This window comes from Charadrius vociferus, unplaced genomic scaffold (assembly GCF_000708025.1).
Source record: "Charadrius vociferus isolate BGI_N301 unplaced genomic scaffold, ASM70802v2 scaffold92, whole genome shotgun sequence".
Taxonomy (NCBI): domain Eukaryota; kingdom Metazoa; phylum Chordata; class Aves; order Charadriiformes; family Charadriidae; genus Charadrius; species Charadrius vociferus.
In genome coordinates, this window is record NW_009647874.1 from 6,098,222 (window position 1) to 6,119,239 (window position 21,018).

A 21,018-nucleotide genomic window follows, 5' to 3' on the forward strand; every position below is an offset into this window, starting at 1 on the left:
AAGAACATCAGTAACTGGAGCTCTTAGTCTTCCATAGTCCCTTCCCTGTGGCATTTTCAAAGCACGTTTCAATGTCATATAAAGATAACGCATCTCTGCATCATAGGGAAGTTGGGAAAGGGTAGTATTCTTGGCAGAGTGGTTATGAAGGAAAAGTGGGCTAAGAGAAATTTCTGCAGACCACCTCACTCCAGCTCCGAGCTTTAATTTCTGTTCTGTCTTCATTTTGTGTGGTGGATTCCAAGGAAATGAGCATACAACCGGTGTTACAAATAAGAAGCAGTGGTGAACTGTCTCCACATCCCATGTAGTGGTGCAGAGCAAGGCCCTTATTTTGGCCTCTTACCCAACACAGTGACGGACATTCGTGAACAAGGCAGTGTTTCAGTTACTGAGAATAATCACTTCTCTCCCCCTGAGCCAGGCTGCAGCCAGTCACCCAGCCAGGAGCGGTGACTCTTACAGCTGTCGATACCATGATTGAACGTGTATCCACATCCTAACACTTCTGTGCTGTGTTTAGGTGACCCACTATCAACACCATCAACAGGGTTTGTTAGGACTGTAACGGAAGTGCTTCAGAACCAAGAAAGGTCTTCACATATATATGTGTGTGTGTGTCTGTGAATACATGCTCATTTATATATTACATTTACTTAAGGAACACAGGGAGACATCAGTTCCCTTGGACTACACGCTTACTGTGCTGGGGCCTGAAACCACTCTTGCTTTAAAATCCTTTGAAAGGACTAACGGTTTGGTTATAGAAATGTTCCCAAGTCATCACAGTGAGGGAATGGGTGAATAGTTGTGTCCTGAGTCAAGGCTAAATTAATACTTTGACAAACCTAACAATGTGTTCACAGTTTGACAAAAACCAACCCAAACCAGTAACTCTCTGTTACTCTGTTATCCACATGAGTGTGCAAGAGTGTGTACTGGAGATGCCACAGGGGCTCAAATCGTTCTGCCGAGGTCCTGTTGGAGCAGGTACCAAGGGAAGCTCCTCCTGGAGTTGGTTCCTGAGGAGAGTCTGACCCAACCCTGAAGTCTCCCTTTGCAGGATGCCAGCCAACCCCTTGGGGTGGGGTATGGCTTGGGTAAGCCTGGATCCACCTAACTCTTCTTTGGCATGTGGGGGTCAAGCAAGTGTTTTGCCTTTTTTGAAGGAAAATGGTGATGGGTGGCCTCATGCTGGGAAAGGCACTTTGGCTCTTCTGTGTCTGTTCTGGCCTGAGCCCCGCAGCGGGTACTGGTTGCCAACACAGGCAGGGCCAAAGCACAGCCTTAAAACACTCCCTTTAGTCAGGGACAAGGGCAGCGCACAGAAATAAACGACTAAGAAGATGGAGCCGGTTTGGGGATTAGGGCAAACGGGCAGAAGAATTTCCTCTCTCTCTGGACCCACTACCTCAGAGCCAACAAAACTTTACTTGTGTCCCCTTCATCAATAACTCTTGTTGTTCAACGCTTATCTTGAGTTAACGTCTCCCAAAAGCCACTGGTGACTCTGCCTTTCTGCTCCCCTCTCCTTCTAAAGCTCTCTGTTTTAATTTGTTTGCATACTCAAGCTAGTAGCTGATAAGAAAGCGTGGTTTCTGCGGCTGGCTCTTGGCTCCCAGGGCAGGTGACTGCCCTCACCTCCTGCCTGGCAGCTGCAGATAATACTCCAGAAAGTGTGTTCTGCACTTCCAGGGTAGCGGAGAGATGATAGCTTTGCTCAGTCTCCCAGCTCTTTTCCCACCAGTAGGAGCAGATGCTCCTTGCCTTAAGGGAAATCACGGGAACAGTGAGGTGATCCCTGCAGCCCCCTAAAACAGGCTCTTGCGGGACAAAGTGCCTTGTGCTCTCCTTGCAGCACACTTGCTGCAGATGTCTGGCTCCCAAACATCTGCATTTATTTCCTCACCGCATCCTTGACTTTAACACCTCCTTCTCCCCCCACTGTTAAAAAGTAACGGCCTCTTGAAAGCATCGGCTTACTTAATTCTCCAGTGGGAAGCGGTTGAAGGTGACTTTTCTGGAGTGAAGAAGACTTGCTGCTTGAATTGCTGTGCTTTTCTTAGATGGGTATTCACTTACGTGTCTATATTTTGTTGAAACAGAACATCAGTAATCACTTTATGTTCTTAAAGTAAAGGCTATACATAATGAAGCTTTGATGAAACTTTCATGTACAATTATGGATGATAAGTGAAATAATTTGTAGACCTAACTTCTTTTTTTTTTCAGATAGTTAAGGTGTGCTGTAGCATTTTGTTGGTTGATTAACGTTTGGATAGCAGTGTAAGTATTTGGAGCATTATGAAAGTGAGATTTTGTCGTTAATAATAAATCAGCAGCTGTAACCAGGGTTTGTTACGTATTTTGGGTGAATACTGGCTCCATTGAAGTCAGGGAGAATTTTACCATTAACTTCAATAAAATCAGAGTTTCATCCTCCCATTGTGAAGGACCTTTAACAGCCACTTATAATCTTGTCAGAAACTCTGTTTGAGTGAAACTAATCCCATAGGGCTTTTATTAAGATGGAATGATGGCGGAGGAGGGAAGCTTTTAAATGCTTCTGGTGGAAAGAACTGCAGTTTGAACAGTGCTTGTGCTGTGACAGAAAAATCCTGGTTTGGAGACTGTCTCTAGCTGAGATAACTGTGCTGCAGTGAGCACAGCAAGATCCTTCTGGAGTCACCATGTTAAAAGGATTAGGCAAAGGCTGTTTCATATACGCATGCCAAAGCCTCCTTTCTCTTCTTTCACTAAATGCAAACTGGGAGTAATTTTGTTATAATCAGCTGTGTAAACTAGGGTATGCAAAGGGTACCTAAGCTTTAAGACAATGTTAAAATCCAAAGTGTGCAAATATCACCCCAGGTGATATTTGAAGGAGCAGACCCAGATATCAATTTCTTTTGTGACTCCTGGAGCTACGATGTGAATATGTAGCTTGTGCTCTGCACCTAGGAGGAAATCAGTATGCAGTGACCTATGCTTCCAGCCCCCAGAGTGCGAGACGGCTGCTGTGCTGCTTTTTTTTCCTGCGTGCAGTAGAAAATCCAGTCTCTTCGAACCAGGAGTCAATTTAGTGACTCTGTTTTTCAGGCCCTCACCCAGTAATGAAAAACAGCTCCTGTTGGGCACAGAGCGCTCTGCAGAAATTCAGGGTATGGACATTTATGCGGTGTATCGGAACCCACGGTCAAGTCTTCTGTTGCGTTGGCCATTACAAGACGCTTCACATGCCTCAGCTGATGCACGCTTTGTAAGAGGTAGCTAGGAGAGTATTCACTGAGCATTTTAAATTTACATAGGAGGCTCAGCTACATACTTTTAAGAATAGCATGTAACAAATAGGTATAGCCAGTTCACTTGTTCGAGATGGCCAGACTAGGAGTGGCCCTAGGATGGAGGCACAGTTAAAGGAAAGAAGCATGTAGGTATCATTGATAACGAGCAAAAGGAGCTTCTTCATCCAGAGAATTCATGTTAACGAAAGGAAAGGCTGTACATGAGCACATTTGCAGCTGCTAAACTAAGTTCTCCCTACCTCTGTGTTAGACCCAGAAGTCTGCACCAGGCACCATCCTTCGAAGGGATGTGCTGCCTTTTGCTAGATGAGGAGTTCAGAGGGGGCACAGGAGCAGCCATGGCACCACGAGGGTCATTATGGCTTCTGACACGGGTAGCGGCAGCCAGGTGCCCTCCAGCCTTATGTGCTACCCTTTCATTTAAGAAAGGCAAAAATAATTTCTGGAGGGACTTAATTAAATTCCACTAGGTCATGGCCTCTCTGCACCTCATCTTCACTTCTCCTCCACATTTACAGCTGAGGAATGTCTATAGCCTTCCTCATTACACGCAAGGGGTGTTGTGAGGAAATAAATGCAGATTTTTGGGGAGCCAGACATCTGCAGCAAGTGTGCTGCAAGGAGAGCACAAGGCACTTTGTCCCGCAAGAGCCTGTTTTAGGGGGCTGCAGGGATCACCTCACTGTTCCCGTGATTTCCCTTAAGGCAAGGAGCATCTGCTCCTACTGGTGGGAAAAGAGCTGGGAGACTGAGCAAAGCTATCATCTCTCCGCTACCCTGGAAGTGCAGAACACACTTTCTGGAGGTGCAGGCAGCAGGATACAATTCATAGGACAATCAGATGAAACAGAAGGTCTTATTCATAATTCTGCATTAAATCTTCCTTCTCTTCCTGATTCCACAGCTGCTATCTCGGTAAGATGGATGCAGGGATCCCCTCCTTTGGTGTTTGCAGATGACAACTATGTGTATTAAAATGTTGTCAAGCTGCAGCCTTTGAAACAACATACTTGAACTGTTGGTAGACAAAGAGACAGGAGAATGGACTGCAGTAAAACACGCCAGCTTTCTTATGGCACTTGGAGCAAGGTTTCTGAATTTATCAGGAAAATTAAATTTGCAGTACTTAGTGCAGAAAATACAATGACGCATAGAGGGATGGCAGCCTTGCTTTCAAGTACCCATTAGAGTGATTTTTATGAAAAGGATGCAGGTTCTGAGCAGGATGCTACTAGAACCAGCTTGTTAAATTCATCCATGTAGCGCTGTCAGTGACTGTGGCTTTGCTGGCTTTAGTGCCCAAGGGCAGTCTCCGCTGCAGACAACTCTGTGTTTTAGCAATTTTAAAATTTCTTTTACAAAAAATACACTCCCAAGATCAGTTTTGCCTAAGGGCAGGTATCTCAGGCCTCAGTAATTTCTTTTCTATATTGTAGACTTCCTGTCTGTTCTTACCAAATGATACATTATCTCTGTTCTAAACTGGATTTTTTTTAGTTTTACTTTATATGGTGTATTACCTTTACATTTTCTATTACTGTTTGCACTTCGCCTTTTTCCCTCCCTGTTTCCCAGCTCACCATGATACAATCTCTAGCCAACGATGCTATTGCATTTCTCTGTGCTTATTTTGCCATTTCCAGCTATTGGTAAAGCTCCAAATTTCTGTGCGTTGGCAGAGAGCGGAGCTGTTTCCCCCAATTTATTGTCCATGTAGCTGGAGTGCCCCGGCAAGGCATCATTGTGTTGCATTGAATTGGACTGGCTGAGCGCTGTGCCATCTGTACACGGACAGATTGTTACCCTTTACGATCCCTTTGGATAGAAGTTCTTGTAGCAAGAATACTCACTTTGGTGTGCTAATATGAAGAGGTGAGTATATATAGCTGGGGAGTATGGCTACGTGCGGCTGTTGTGATAGGAAAGGGTACTTTTGCGTTCTGGTGGTAGCATGTTTTGGATTTCTTTGCAGATTTTTGCCCCCCAGACAGCAGTTTGGTGGGGAACCAGGCTGCCCTCCAGTAGAGCCTTTTGCCACCCCAGCACCGGGCAGTCTGTGAGGCTTTGGGTATCTCTGGTCTGATGCCTCTGAGGCAGAAAAGCAGCATAAAACAAGAAAGGCATAAGGGCATTCATAATGTAAAATGATATTTGCATCCTCACTATCCTGAGCAAACCATCTGTATTATGCAAATATCAGAATGCCCTAATCAAAACCAGATTCTCACTGTGCTATGTGCTGCGTGTACCTAGAAAAGTAAGCTTTGGCTCTCTTGATATATTTGACAGCAATACAACTGATAGTGCACTGCTCAGAAGTTTACCTCAGACTTTTCTTTGTGTTCAGCGTGATCTGTCAGTCATACAGAACATCCATGGGATATGTCCATTTCCACTATAGCTCAAGGATTTCCACGTAGTGGCAGGGTGGTCCAGGGTAGAATCGTTTCCCTGGACAATACAGTGGGGGAAAATAACCCTGTTGTTTTTTCCTGACAGGGTGCCCAGGTAAGTCACAGTGTGTTGAACTGAAATAGACTGCCCCAATGCCATGTGATTTCCACAGAAACTAACTGTAGTGCTATTTAAAGTCATATGTATATATAGAATCATAGAATGATTTAGGTTGGAAGGGACCTTGAAGATCATTGAGTTCCAACCCCCCTGCTATAGGCAGGGACACCTCACACTAGACCAGGTTGCTCAATATGTCATTGACTTTATATATATAGATATAAATACTTTCATATACATTTATTTATTTAAAATATTTGGTTTTATGTATTTAAATAGTTACATCTATATATAAAGTCAGCGCTTCTTTATGTCTGTAACGGTGCTGTACTCAGCACTCAAATTCCCAGTCCAGTTGCAGTATCTACAGAAGGCATATAAGAATAAGGTGCATGGCAGAAGCTCCAGCGCAGGAGTTCGTTCATGTACGAATAAGAAAGAATGATCTTACTGGAACAGCTTACATAAATAAAATCAGTTCACGTGTCTCAGCGTTACTAGATAAGGCCTACAGCATGCACACACAGTGGTCCACCTGGCTTATCTCGCATTCAGTTTAACTGGGGGTTGCTGTGATTTCGGCAGGAGCGAGGAGCCTTCAGGAAAAGCTTGCTTGTGTCAGCATTCATGTATTGCAGTGAGAGGCCTAAAGGGAAGGCACAGAAAAAAAATGATGTGTTTTCTTTTTACCCCCTCACAGATTGACCATCTCTGCTGAATGTCCCATGCAGCTTGAAGATTTCCCCATGGATGCTCATGCTTGCCCATTAAAATTTGGAAGCTGTAAGTTCTCTTCTGAAATAAGAGCTGGAAAAATCTGTTGTTATCTGGCTTTCAGGTTCCTGGCGTGTCTTGTACAAATAGTTTTGCCCTTTCCCCACCCCTTCCCTCTTAACGTTGCTCATTAGCACCCCTGCTGCTACCCTGCTGCTCCTTTGCAGTGCTTTATCTGGCGCTGCTGCCTTTTGGCTCATGCTTGTGTGCTCTGTGATAAACGGTGAGCTGCTGGGTGATGTGTCTTATGTACCCACATCAAGTGTAACAGTCACTGTTAGACGGAGTAGCAGATGCCGACAGAGAAGTTGATAACTTGGTTTTATATTTGTAGAAAAATGGAGCTTTCATTGGACAGTATCAGATCGATGCGCTACTGTGGTATTTACATGAATCAGACTGCAGTGCAATATCTCAACATCGCATATATTAAAAGAGATCTAGAATATTAAAAGAGGAAATATCTTTCCATTTGGCCTTAATAAATCCAGTCCTATATCTTGTTACATGATGTTGTATACACATGTATTTGTATATATGCAGACATTATTCTAAACTGTATGGTGAACGATGCTTTTTCCTCAATTCCAAGCCTCTAATCCACCACACTGCTGCCTTGCCAGAAGCTTACTTTAAAAATAACCTCAGGAGATCAGATGGTTATATTTAAATACAAAGCTCTTAATTAAAGTACAGATGAGGCTACTACAGTAGACAATTTTTATTTTGGTAATCAAGTCAGAGGTTCCAGGTGCAATCAGTGTCTCTAAAGACTTTTGAAAATTACCAGGGAAGGCATTTTGCTAGTCCCCGAAGCCACCTAACTTCAGCATTTTTCAATGTTTTTTGAATTGTATCATTTTAGAGTCACTAATCCTAGCAAGATTAAGCTTTGCCTTTATCATCTGTATCTGCCCTGGTTTAATACTGGCTATGCATTGTCTTCTAGTGATCATACTAAGAAGTAAAAACACTGTTTACAGTAACGATTTCCAAATTACCAAACTTAAGATGAACTGATTTCCCTTCCCTCTTCCAATCCAGATAGACCCAGTTTCATCCGAATAGCCACCAGTATTTTACAAGGTCACTGCCAGTTCAAATGTGTCTGTTTACTTCAGCCACATTAATTTACAGCAAAGCCAATATAAATTTGAAGGTCTGTACACCTTTACACTCAACTTAAAAAAAAAAATGCATTCTGTTTCATTCTAAACTTAAAAATGGGAAGACATCTCACAGGAAACTGTCATTGTATATAGGGTTAAACAAAAGCTGCTGGAAAGAATTAAGATGAAAAGTAAGCTGCCCTTCCTGGTATTACATATTCTTTACTGTATTGATAGATAAAGTTAAAGTCACATCTGTTGGTCTCTAGTGCAGATTATAGAACTGGGGTGTCGGGTAGTTTTATGAAATCTTGCAAAAAATGCGCAATATAAAACTAAAAGCTACATACTTAAACAAGGAGCCTGATGCAGCAGAGATCTGACACTCAACCTTGACGTTAAGTGAGTACTTCAATGGATTAGTAGATTAGGTGCAGTAAGGTACAGGTTCTAACTCTCCATATACTAAGACAAAAAACAAACCCAAAACCATTCAAGTGCAGGAGATAACATTACTAGGTAAGCTACAAACACTTAGAAGGAGTACAGTCTTCAACAGCATTGAAAAGAACCCAGCAATCTGTCTGAATGCAGTTACATATTCTGCTTGTGTGAAATGTGTTACATATTCATCACCTATCAGCACACAGGTAATTTTAACCAGGGGAAAAACCAACACTGAAAAGTGTTTAGGCATGTGAGGGCTGAATACGGTTTTAGTTCGTGCTCCTTGCCACACTCGGTATACATCCCAGAGTATATTTTATAAGCTACTACAAGTCGCCTTTAAGTTCTTCCACAATGCATAGACATGAAGCCATTTGGCCTGTGCTAGTCCACACCGGTAGCCTCTGCGGAAAGTAAATATATAGAGGCAAGCTATAGACAGCCTTTCAGCCTTGGGAATATCTGTATTACTGATCTGACAGCTCATTAGTAATTTATTGGGATTTAATATGCAGATGTTTGCACAAGTAGCAGCCAATAAGTCAGGGTTTATTGAATTAGCCCAGATGTATTTTAGGAGAATACAATATTTATTCCCTATTTACAGCAGTACGGGTTTGCATTAAGTCATCTTCAGGCTTGCAGCGAGACAGAGCCTACAGGGGTGTATTACACACAAGCACATGCCCTTTCTGCTTTAGCTTTCCTCCCTGTCTTTCCCCAGAGGGTTTCTTTTTAATGGTCTTCTTTCCAAGAAAGATTTTGCAAAGCCTCAAGGAATAGCATCAAAGTAAATGTTAAACACATTATCGGTAGAGCTGGGAGGGTGGAGAAGAGATGAGCGCTAACTGGTCAGAGGGTGGGCAGAGCGGGGCGGCCAAGCGACGCAGCCGGCGCACGGGCGGATCGGCAGCAGAAGGGATGATGCCAAGAAGCGGTCGGTGCCGCATCAGAGGCAGGAGCGGGTTATTATTTTTCTGGCTGCATGAGCGTTCACCGCACTTGCTATAATTCAGCAAGCAAAAGGGAAAAAAGCACCTGACACTTCCTTCAGTATTAAAAAGAAGGAACGTTAATCTTGCTCACAGAAATAAAGGTGAATGTAAAAGGTAAATTCTTCTGTCCCGTTTGAGTGGTTTCTTGCTGTATTAGAGCTGTGGGAGATTTTACAGGCCTAGGCAGCGTTATATGTAGAACTATTTTGTAGAAATAATTAAAAGCAAGGTCGAATATGGGAAAAGGGATATCAAGTTACATGCACACACCACCAGCTGAGATAACGTGCCGGGCAGTTCAAATACCAGCTACAGAAGTAATACTTCTTAATGCCCTGTGGCACGTCATGAAAAGCTATGCTGGCGAGAGGACAGAAGTTCAAGCATGGCTTCTGATGAACTGAACAGAGCAGGTTATAGTTGTCCTCCTCTTAAGTACAATGCCCCGGCGCTCAGAGGTGGCAAGATCAGGTGGATCTGCTGCAGGAGGTACGTGTACACGGGTAGTCTCCCTCCAGGCTTGCACCCCTGCTAGCGATAAGGCCACCTGTAGAAAGCATCCCACAGCAACCTCATTTAGAGGTACAAGGGAACTGGCCATCAGGCTCTAGGGTCTCTGCAACCAGGCTCCGCTGCCTCTGAATCAGGAGCACGCGGTGGAGATACCCGTGGCAGTCTGTTCATTACCTCATGGTAGCATGGGAAGGATGCTGGCTTCTTCCATGGCTGAGTTTAAAATAAACTTTCCAGTGCAATTCTAGTGCTGACCCGTACTCTAAATAAATTTGCTGGTCAAACAGGATCTGATGAAATTTCCTGATGTCAGCCACAGTTTTGCTAGGAGCTTCTTAGCCTAAGAAATTCCTCCTTACCCCCAAGCTATTTCTGGTGTGGGGAGGAGGAATTAGACAAGACAGCAAGGACATTAAAGCTAGGAAGCTTTAAAGTTTCACCTCGTCCACTGATAGGCCTTAAGAGTACATTAAAGTATCGTTTAGTACAGTTTCCAAACACCCATGTGTCACCGGGTAGGTAAGCATCATTATCTCTAGGGCAGCTGAGGCAGAGAAGTTAATTGACTTTCCATAAGGTCACACAGCAAATCAATGTCAGAAAAAGGATTAGACTCAACTTCTTTGGTTGGAGAGACAGATGTCTAATCCACTAGACCATGAAGGCCTCTGCCCAGGCAACTGACTTAACTCCTAAATCTCATTTTACTCATGCGTTAATTATATCAGTTTTACCTAGCTCACAGGGTTGCCCTGAAGATGAATTAGGTAATTGCTATTAGTGAATGTTAACCAGTGCTTTGACAATGTCAAATACTGTAAGGTGGAGTCTATTTATGGCAACTGTCTCTTGAAGACACTGTGTCTGAGTACATGTAGTTATCAGATCTTGTATTGTGGAACAGATAAATGCATGAATCTGCTGCCCACTAGTCACTCGGCTGTGAAAAAAACCCTACTATTTTTAGAGTAAGTAGAGAGCCTAATGAATATTCTGAAAATAATGAGATCCCTTAGCTCACGAGCAGGGGAGAAAACAGGCCTGGTGTTTATTCCTGATGAATTTAACTCAGCCATGAAGATGGTGAAGGTTGATCGCTGTAGATCAAAACAGGAGCTTGCGACTGTTTGTGAGAGAACAGCACTAGGTGCCATTTGTAGCATCTGAAGAAAGCAGTTAACATGGTTTATGTACATCTTCCTTTTTAGCAGCTCAAACTGAGTCATGGTGTCTGCCGTGGTCTTTGATAAAGGAAAGTGGCCCAGGCTATTTCTGTAGCAGGAGGCATGCTCAAATTATTTTCCTCTAAGGCGGCTGGTGAAGTCAGAGTAATGAGGAGACAGTAACCTCACCAGTACACCAGGATTTTATTGCAACGCCTAACATTAAGGCACTCATTGTTCACAAACTATCCATGCACCTGCAGCTGCTGCAAAATTTCTCCAAAAAAAAAGTATTTTAAGAAAATTCCCCTAATGGTGACATTTCCCTATAATGGTGAGAATTAGCTGAGATAGCACTGAGCTGAACGCACCTACAGGGGGTTTCTTGATTTTGTGCTTCGCCCCATTAGCACCTGTGAAGCTGCAGGGGAACTGCAGGTGGGGAGGGAGAACTTAAAAACAGAGTCCTTTTAAACAGACTCTAATCTGGTTTAGTAAAACGTGACAAAGAATGTATTCAGCCTCTCAGAACCTGGAGGTAAAAGTCTTGTATAAGAATATAGCTAAATGAATAATAAATGAAGACAAATGTTAATTTTAGGAGACTTTGAAAAGGGAAAATGGCTCTTTGGTAGGTTTTCCTGGGTTGCTCCCAGGGAGAGCTGGAACTGCAGTCTCACATGTAGAGGCAGAGCTTTTCTGTTACTCGTCTTTATCAGCTGGCCAGAAGAGGCTGCTGAGTCCATTCCCTGGAGTGGAGACAGGCAGCATGGCTTGTTGACTTTGCTTGGAAGCGTTAGTGCCTCCTTCATGAAAGGGCGTGTGGAAAGACCCAGAGAGGTTCTCTGTGAAACGCTGAGCATCCAAGTTCAAGCCTAAGTTGTGATTTTGCAATTTAAGGCAAAAAACAGTTAATATAGAAATGATAGGTTTGGTCTTTATGCAGTGTATAGAAGTTTAACTTGGAAATCAAGGGAGGCGTGCTGCTCGCTCATGTAACGTCTTCTCTTACATTTATCACAGCTTACGCAGACACCTCCATTGCAATGGACATTGAATGACTAAGATAAGGTGAAGCTGGGTGAATACTAAAATTCAGTATTTCTCAGATGTTTGATGTATTTCTCTGCTCACTCCTCCTGCCACATGTTACCACCAGTTACCAACCACCACTTTGGTTGGAATTCTGCTCCCCTAAATTTCGGCTGTTCAGAAGCTAGGTCTTCAGACATGTTGAAAGGGGTGCTTGTGGCAGCATCAGGCAGGCAGTCTAGAGAACTAGCTTGGACCAGGGTTGTAATTTTACTTAAGTTTAGCTGGTAAGGCATAGGCATCTAGCCCGAACTAATTTTCTATACAACCCTTAGTGTGAGTGGAGGAGGTGGAGTCCACCTCATGGTATTGCTGTTATTTGCCTCTAGTTTCCTTTAAATCATGGACACATGATTAGTTGTGGGGCTGCATTGTTTAAAAAAAATAAATCAATCTTTTAGCTCAGAAGTTCTTAATACACAGACTCCTGACTGAAACATACCCAAAAAATCATGGGGATTCACTAGAGCCACAAGGCTCCAGTAGACCCTGCAAATCTGCTGCTGCTCTTACCTATTCTGGGACGTGGAAATGCTCTGCTGCAGAATGAGCACGGTGGTTTGGCCCATATCAAAAGCCTTGCATCTACAGCAAAGCCTTGGAAAATGGACAGGATGGATCAGTCACAATTTTAGATAGACAAATATGTCACAGTTAGTTTTCTAGACTTCCTTTATGACCACTGAAAGGAAGTAAGTACTTCTGTAGTGCTGTTCATTAGAATTACTTTTGATAGCTGCCTAAGGATGAGATGAATCATATTTTAGAAGTTCCTAGCAATTTTTCTGCAAAACTAGCTCAGATTTAGATAAGTGTATTGTACCCTGGTCAGAATAACTTAGAAGTCCATTTTTCTCTACATCGCTAGTTCAGAAATACATATTTCTGTTGTACTTTGTTCAGAAGAAACAGTCAGTGCTGTAAATTAGTTAGGTGTTACATATGTCGATGGTGAGCTTTTGTATCTCTCCTAGGTACTATTTTAGTTATTTCTGCTGGAAGTCCCATTTTTCACAGGATCTTAATAAAACAGTCAGTAGGGCTCTTCAGCATAGAGACAATTTTACCATTTCTGCAAGCATCTTGTATGAGCTGTGCTGTTCCTCCTGCATGTAGTGGGGCAGGTTACAGCACTTAAGCCTTCTCACAGGTGGTGCAATATAGCCTGTACTCATTTCAGATATGCACGTATAGCAGTACAGACACCTCTTTAGTCCAGCATTTTGGGCAGTCAGTGCTGTCAGCAGCTTCATCTTTGCATTGAGTCCCACAGTCAGGGTGGAGCAATGCAGGCTGGAGCTCCCAGAGGGCAGGAGATTCGGCAGGCGTGGTGCATAAAAGAAAAGGCTGTAATATTCGAATATTTCAGACATCTAAGAAGCTTTCTCAACAGGAATCTACTTAGAAATTAAAACATAGGGTTCTGGGCCTGGACTGCGTGGTGCGGGTTTCTGCAGCAGCTACTGTTAGGGGATCCCAGTCTGCATCAGAACTCGCAAATGAGTACGGCCCTAACTTCTCACTCGTCTGGTAGGTTTCCCATGGAAGTGATACCTTTGAGTATGGCAAAAGGGAAAAAGGCCCTTTCTAAAAGCTCCCTAAAATTATCAGATCAGTCAGTTTTTCTTTGCCCATTACAATGACACACATTCAGGACTTTCCAGAAAAAGCTGGAGAAACTGCACAAGTATCCTCTTTAAGTGTTTTCAGTCGCTGTCGTTAATTAGCTTTTCAAAGACTTTGTCACAACCACACGGCTACTCTTTCCACTGAGATAATTTTAAAAATACATTAGAAACACGGCGTTTGCTACCATCCAGTCCTCTGGGCGTGTGATTGCTTCCCTGTGAAACACTTCCCAGCTCTGGGTCAGTCACTTCTGGTCACCCCCCTGTTCAGAAGCCAGTGCGTTCTTCCCCCTTAGGTTTATAACAGAGCATAAAAGGATGGTATGGGGAAGGAGCACTTCCTGGGGGTGCCGGCGACAGCTTTTGTGGCCACTTCAGAGAGCCCCTTGAGCGGCCATGGCTGACAGCCTGCGCACCGCCTGCCCAGGGAGCAGCATCCTCATCAGGAGGTGGCCCACGGGCTTCAGGCTTTTTGGCAGGGAAAAGGTCGAATGGTGGTGTTCTTGAGCTCAAGGAAAGAGAAGTTCAGGCGGGGAAGGAGTTGGTGTGGAGATACTCAGCGGTAGTGTTTTTTATCTTGCCTGAAAGAGGTTTAGACACGATTGTAGTGGAGCGGCATGGAGATCCAGGTGCTTTGCTGATGGTACAAACATCAGCATGTGTTGCCCACTCTGGAGATTTCAGCCTAAATTTAAAGGCTGCACAACTGCCTGATTACAGGAAAACAGTGATTCAATTTGAGATGTCAGCAGTAAAAAACAACGTGCAGAGACTCTGTGCTTAATGTGCTTAAGCTTTCAAATGACCCGTGGGTGCAAACCTGCAAAGACATTGCTGGGCCTGTAATGCCCCAAAAGACACAGTGAAGGCTTACGGTTGCCAGCCATGGATCACGGATTTATGCCACTGGTAAATGGGATAGTATTTGTAAATGGGACAAATGGGCAAATACTGCTCCACTGCTTTACAAGCCAGGTTTTTAATGGCTGTTATTTTCTAAGGTGGCTGTAAGCATTTCTCATAAACGTTTCTGAAATCATTCTCATGGTGCTGTTGTGGGGTTGGTAGGTCTCTGCCGCCTGCATTTTGCAGGTGGGGATAAAGGAGGCAAAGAGCAATTACAGTCTCTTCTGAGCAAAGATAGAGTGGTTCATTACCTGCTTTTATTGCCTCTGTCATTATGGGTCCCTAGGTTCAATTAGAGCCTCCCGGTGCTACTGCAGTACATTAATGACAAAATGACTTGCTAGGGTTTTTTTGGGGGGAGGGAAAGCTGCAAGACACTGCTGAAACTTGGATTTCAGTTTCCAATCTGGCAGCTCCTTCATGACACCTCAGTCTCTGGTGGGCCAGGGAGCTCTCCCTATACGTTGCTGGGTGCCACATTGGCCTCCTCCCTTACACAGAGGGACAAGTTAGCCCGAGATGGGGTCTAGCGCTGCTACAGTCCCAGCTCTGCAGGTTTCTTCAAAAGAAACAGCTGGTTTGTGGTGTCTTCCATGAAGAAACACAAGGGAAGGAGTAGTGGGAAGAAGGAAAGGCTGAAGGGCCTTCAATTTTTCCCCCCTGTTCCCACGTCATACCCACTGACAGCCTCCTCAGGGCCAGGCTGTGCTAGAGGCTAGACATCTTGCTGAAAGCATCCCAGTGGTAAATCTGTCAGCAAAGCTGGGATTCCTCCCTCCTAAATTTATATTTCTGCAGAGTAAATATAGACAGCTGAGCTGATCACTCTCACCCTCTTATAGTCAGGGGAGAGAAGTAGATATTTTTAGGCTCAGGTTAATCTCCTCCTAAAGCAGATGATGAAAATAGGCCATCTGATGGCTGTAGATAAGGAGATGTTTTACTTGCGGACAGAGAAGATGAGACCGTGCACACCTTTGGGTCTGGGTCTCCGTGACTGGAAAGGGCCAGTTCCCAAAGAGGGGACGTGCACCCGAGTGCTGTGGCAGACAGCAAGAGAAATGGCAGCGCCTCTGGTAAGCAACAGCTGACCTGAGAGGGGCTCCTTGAACCCATCGCTGAGGCTGGGCAGTTTGAAACAACGGCTTCGGGAGGTTTTGTCCCCTTCTCTTAAATATAGGGCTGCCCCACGTCCCGCGGCAGAAGTCTATAATCCAGCTTTGAGTTCCAGATGACGGCACCTCCGGCGCAGGGAATAAGTTCTAGTGATTGCAATCTCAGAGTAGTATTAAAGTGTTTGAATAATATTTCAGCCTGCTATCTCGACATACCTATTGATTACACATTCGCACAGTGTTATTAATGTAGCAGTACTTCTGAGATTTGTAAATGTCTTCATTAAGGGACTGGATTCAGAAACAAAGGTATATATTTCGTTCTGCAAGTAGTCACATTCACTCTTGGCTGCTTTCAGGTCATACTGATTTATAAGTGAGGATGCTTTGAATGGTAAGCTCAGCAGATAGGCTAACTGTGATGGGTGAGTTCCTGGTGCCACTCAGGTGGGTGGGAAGAACATCTGTTGATGTTCTTGTTGATGACGATGAGGTCACGGTTCCATTCGGTGATGTTAGATGTGGCCAAAAATACCATGTTAGTGAAGGCACACTCCGCAGCAAGATCAAATGGAGTGTTTTCTAAAATTCACTCCACATTTCTCAAAATAAACTCTGGTGATACTCCTGGAAAGTTGATCACAATAGCTTTGCTGACATTAAGCGGCAGCTTGCAAAATGAGTGGACCACTTCAGTCAAGATTGCTTAGGAAGTAAGGTGCTATGCAAAGTGAGTAATGGTGTCAGTCACACTTTGGAGCATACTTTTGTTTGCCTTGCAAAAAGTAAATTAAATCTCTAACATCTTCCTCATGACCATGCTGTTTTTTCTAATGAAGCAGTTAATATAGCTGCCTAATATTGTGATTGCAAATTCGAAGTTCATTAAATGTTAGTGCAGCGCTCAAACTGGCTGACTGATTTGGAATTACCATACGCTTGGCCTACAAAGACCAACATAGGGTCAGGAAGCTCCCAGGATAGTTGAAGTTTTTAAAAGTCATCCCAGCAGATCCTACTGCTCTGTTGTTCTAGTCCTCTAGCAGCGGATATTTATACTGGCCGTAACAGGAAAAAAAAAAAAAAAGAAAACATCAGAGGCTGGAATAACAGATTTTCACCTGTTCCATATGAAAAGCAATTGTGTAGCCACCATTAAATGTGGTGTAAAATCAATTCTCAGGTTAGTTCAGCTAGCACTAAATCTGAAAACAAAGCAAGAAGCTGTGTTATAAATACTGACTGCAATGAGAGGAAGAAATGGGAAGAGGCAAAAGAAAGAAGGCATCACCTGCTCCCTAAAGTCAGCTCTCAGCTAAGGCTTTGGGAAGATAGCCTGGTGCTGCCTGGTACCTGGGAGCACCTGGATGCATAACAGCCCTGCAGCAGACCCTGTTTAGTCACCCCTTTCCCTCAGCTCCTAGCAGGCATCCCACAACCACGGGTGGCATGGTTTAGTTGTCTACACCTGCCTCTCTGTTGCTGTTTGAGGTGCTCCAGGCTGCCCGATGGGAAAACTTTCTTTGCTGTATTTTTTTTTCTCTTTTTCTGAGTGAGCTTGAGGACCTGTGATCCCAGGCCACAGCTCAGTTCAGTGTGCCGTGCCTGGTTTTTAACCCAGGTGCCTATATTGTCAGATTTCACAGCAAGGAGTAAGTCCTATTCACGGCGTTCCCAGTGCTCAGGGAATAGATGCACCTCTCTGATGTCTCCCCCGTGGCCACTTGGACGAGCAGGATGGGGCGGGGAAGAGGCGACGCTGTCACCGGGGATACTGCCTGCGTGGCAGCAAATATGCACACCTCTTTAAGGGGCATCGCTCAAAGTGCCATGCTGTCTCCACAGTCGTCCCTGAGAGACATTCTGTATTACTCTGCACATCTCCTAGCTCAGGGCTCTTTTTAAGTGTTGTAATAGCATCCCGTGAAGGTACTGTGTCTGAGTGAATTATCAGGGCAACTGTTCATTAGTATTCGTGTTACATTCATCATCGGTATGACTGTGACTTAATGTACCAGCTTGCAAATAGTCCATTTATTGTATTAAAGCAGCCAGCAGCCTTGCCTATGCTAATCATGAATCACACCTCCAAAATCACAAAGTTGCTTTCAGGTAAAAACATAAGGGTTTTTTTTTCTCTTTGCTTTATATTTTTGAGCTCTAGGTTGGGCAACGTTTAGAGTTTTGCCCCATGAACTGGAACTTCTAAAATTAAGAAGGACTTCTATCTGTTGCTTGCTTTGAAAAGCCAAAGAAAATGGCTTTTACAAAACTACATGTCTCAAAATGAACTTCACAAGCATCTTCAGTTCTGTGTGTCTCACCACCTTGTGGGTACAGTCTGTGCTTCCATTTCATTTCCAAACCATAGACACTTCTATCACATTCCTATTCCCACCTTTTCCTGAGGTGACTTATAAATTACATTCTGAAACAGAGTCATTTTGACCTAACTTAGGGCTTTATTTTTTTTTAGTAATGATCAGTATAGCGTATTAGAGTTGCTTAGTAATGAAGTCTCTCGAGACCTGTCTGGCACATTTTTCAGAACATCCTATTCTATTCCCTGCAGAATGTGACAACAAGATCAAATAAAACATAAAATACTGCCTATGTTATCAAGTTATATTTTTATTGTAACTTCAGGAAGGACAGAAATGGTTGTTTTAGTAACACTGAACTTCCTACTGCCTGTTTCACAATCAATGGTGTCCTGTTGTCTTTTGTCATCAGTTTTAATACAAGAATTGTTTCAAGTACATGAACAATTTCATCCTTGGATGCCGTCCATTGTCCCATCTCCATGACATTGTGCCATTCCAAAAAATGTTCATTCTGAGCATTTCATTTCTACTCACATCTGGAGCACTGTGTCCCATTCTGAGCTCCCCAGTACAAGAAAAATACGGACTTTGTGGAGAGAGTCCATCGCAGGGTGACAAAGATCATTTGAGGACTGAAGCATCTTTCCTATGAGGAGAGGCTGAGAGAGCTGGGACTGTTCAGCTTGGAAAAGGGGATGCTCAGGGGGACCTAATCCATCTGTGTTAATACCTGATGGGAGGGAATAAAGAGGCGGCCAGGCTCTGCTCAGTGGTGCCCGGTGACAGGACAAGAGGCAATGAGCACAGATTAGACAACATTAAATTCCATCTGAACATGAGAAAGCATGTTTTTACTGTGAGCGTGACTGAGCACTGGAACAGGTTGGCCAGAGAGGTTATGAAGTCTCCATCTGTGGAGATATTCAAAACCTGGCTGGACGTGGTCCTGGGAAACCTGCTTTTGGTGTCCCTGGTTGAGCAGGGACTCAGGTGGGGCTGGATGATCTTCAGAGGTGCCTTCCAGCCCCAACCATTCTGTGATTCCATGTGATAAAAATTTGTAATCTCATGTATTTATACACATTACACTTCTTGTCCGTGGCACATATTTAAAATCAGGCATGCTGTTTATCCATAGGCTGTACACTCCTGCCAGTTTAAATGATCAGATTCTGATGATTTCAGGTCCCTGAAGTAATTTCCATGACCCTCAAATTCTCCCAAGAACAGCAGACTTCATCACACTATGGAAAAATCTTCATTTTAGGCTCTTAATCATTGAATATGTGAATACGTTTCTTTTAGTATTTAAATTGCTACTTTACTTGCTATATAACTTACTGTTTTAGAAAGCTATTTCCCACTAGACGCAGTCCATGCATATTTAGTACAGTCTTGTAATTTTTCTATTTAAAATTACATTTTTACTGGATCTCTTTTCCATTAGTTTTTCCTATAGAGTTATCTCATTTGTGCATCAATTCATTCTTATCAACTCAATTTAATGGGAAATTCCAATTACAGAGCTCAAATCTGGCCTCAGTTGCATATGCACAACCGTTGACAGATGCTTTGTAATGGGTTAAAAAGTATTCATGCACAAACCAGAAGAAACCCAGCCTGACTCTTAGAATTCAAGCTGGTACATGATGGCTTAGTAGGAGCACTGGTTTACTGCCTGCAGAACTCTTTGAGAAGTTGTAAATCTGGATCTCTATTGAGTTGTATAACAGCCTCTAAGTGAGTCAAATACATTAATGGATAGATAAGACAGAGAGATAAAGATTTGTATGTGTATTCAGATTGTAATTAGAGCTTCTAAAAAAGCTGACAATTTATGCACATCTTTCATAATCAACAGGCTTTGATGGGGATTAGCAATACTTCCAAGACTAGGCAGTCTGATGATCCTGTGGCATGTTCTAAATATCATGATGATAAAGGCTAAGACTGTAACTGCACAATTGTAATTAATAAAATAGAAACGCAGCCAAGAGTCATCTTTCTACAGTATCTCTTTAAGTGAATTCAACCTCCAACTAGCATAATTCTGAAAGAAAAGTTCCAGCCATGGTTTCTGGATCAACAGATTGTTTAACTGTGGAATGCGACTCGGGCATGCAGGGTGGGCACCCATACATACAGATCCCACATTTCACAGGTTGCCTTCACTTAATTATGCAGGCACTGCTTTTATGGCTTACTGTGAGGTCTGTCAAAGGATTTGGGAGGTGTTTTGGAGAGGGATTCTTTCTTCCTAAATAATTTTATGCCCTGTCTTGCATATGTGAAAACTTACGGCGCACATCAGTGTTGGTTTTTTTTTTTCCATGGGTTATAGTTTCAAATAATCGATGCTAGAAATATATCTGGGTTCTATGAACTCAAAGTTTGGACTCAGCCATCCACATTTGGGTTTATTTGACTTGAGGAACCAAGAAACACTTCACCCACCCACCCCCCCGCCCCGGGGTTTATTCCAATGTGGAGGAGAAAGAAAGGCGAGAAGGGAGAGTGTCTGTCAGTAGCCACAGATGCCACCACTGCCCTATTGTGGGGGCAGTGGCAGGAGAAGGCTCTCTGCTTGTGGGCTGCTTGTCGAACGTACAAGAGGATGCTGCACTGCTCACGCTGTTTCCTTCCCAAATAAACACAGGGCACCCCTCAGGGCCAAGGTGAATGTCAGGGATCCTCCAGGCTTTACCAACTGCCTGCTCTGCTCTGTCAGACTTTGTCTTAATGTATTTCCTCCCTTGGGCTGTGGTTGTTCTTCTGCCCTCTGTTCACTGGCGTAAGAAAGACCATGTCATGCTTTGCTTGCCAGGCATAGGAGAGCAGGAAGAGGTTGGGAGAAGAGCAAGGGAGATCTTTACCATTTTTATATTGAGTGGTGTGTGTTGGATGTTCGAATGAAGAAAAATGGATCTGCTCATCAATAAACAGATAGGGGAAGAAATTACTTATTTCATCATTCTGGTTGGTGATAAGCCTGCAGCCATTTATCAAATGTCTACCAGAAAAAAAAAAAAAAGTCTGTTGTCATTTCCTCACTTTTAATAACATTATACCTCTCTGTAATTTTAGCTGTTCATCTCAACTGCTACTTTTTTTTTCCTTTTTGAAAGAGTGAGCT

The 21,018-nt window shown here is 43.5% G+C and overlaps 1 protein-coding gene across 1 annotated transcript in view; it reads left to right on the plus strand.

The window, feature by feature from the left end:
• GABRA5 (gamma-aminobutyric acid (GABA) A receptor, alpha 5) overlaps positions 1-21,018 on the plus strand; it is a 58,643-nt gene that overhangs the window by 22,480 nt on the left and 15,145 nt on the right. Inside the window, exon 5 of the mRNA XM_009883103.1 lies at positions 6,520-6,602. Coding sequence (XP_009881405.1) covers positions 6,520-6,602 — 83 coding nt within the window. The remainder of the gene's footprint in view (positions 1-6,519; positions 6,603-21,018) is intronic.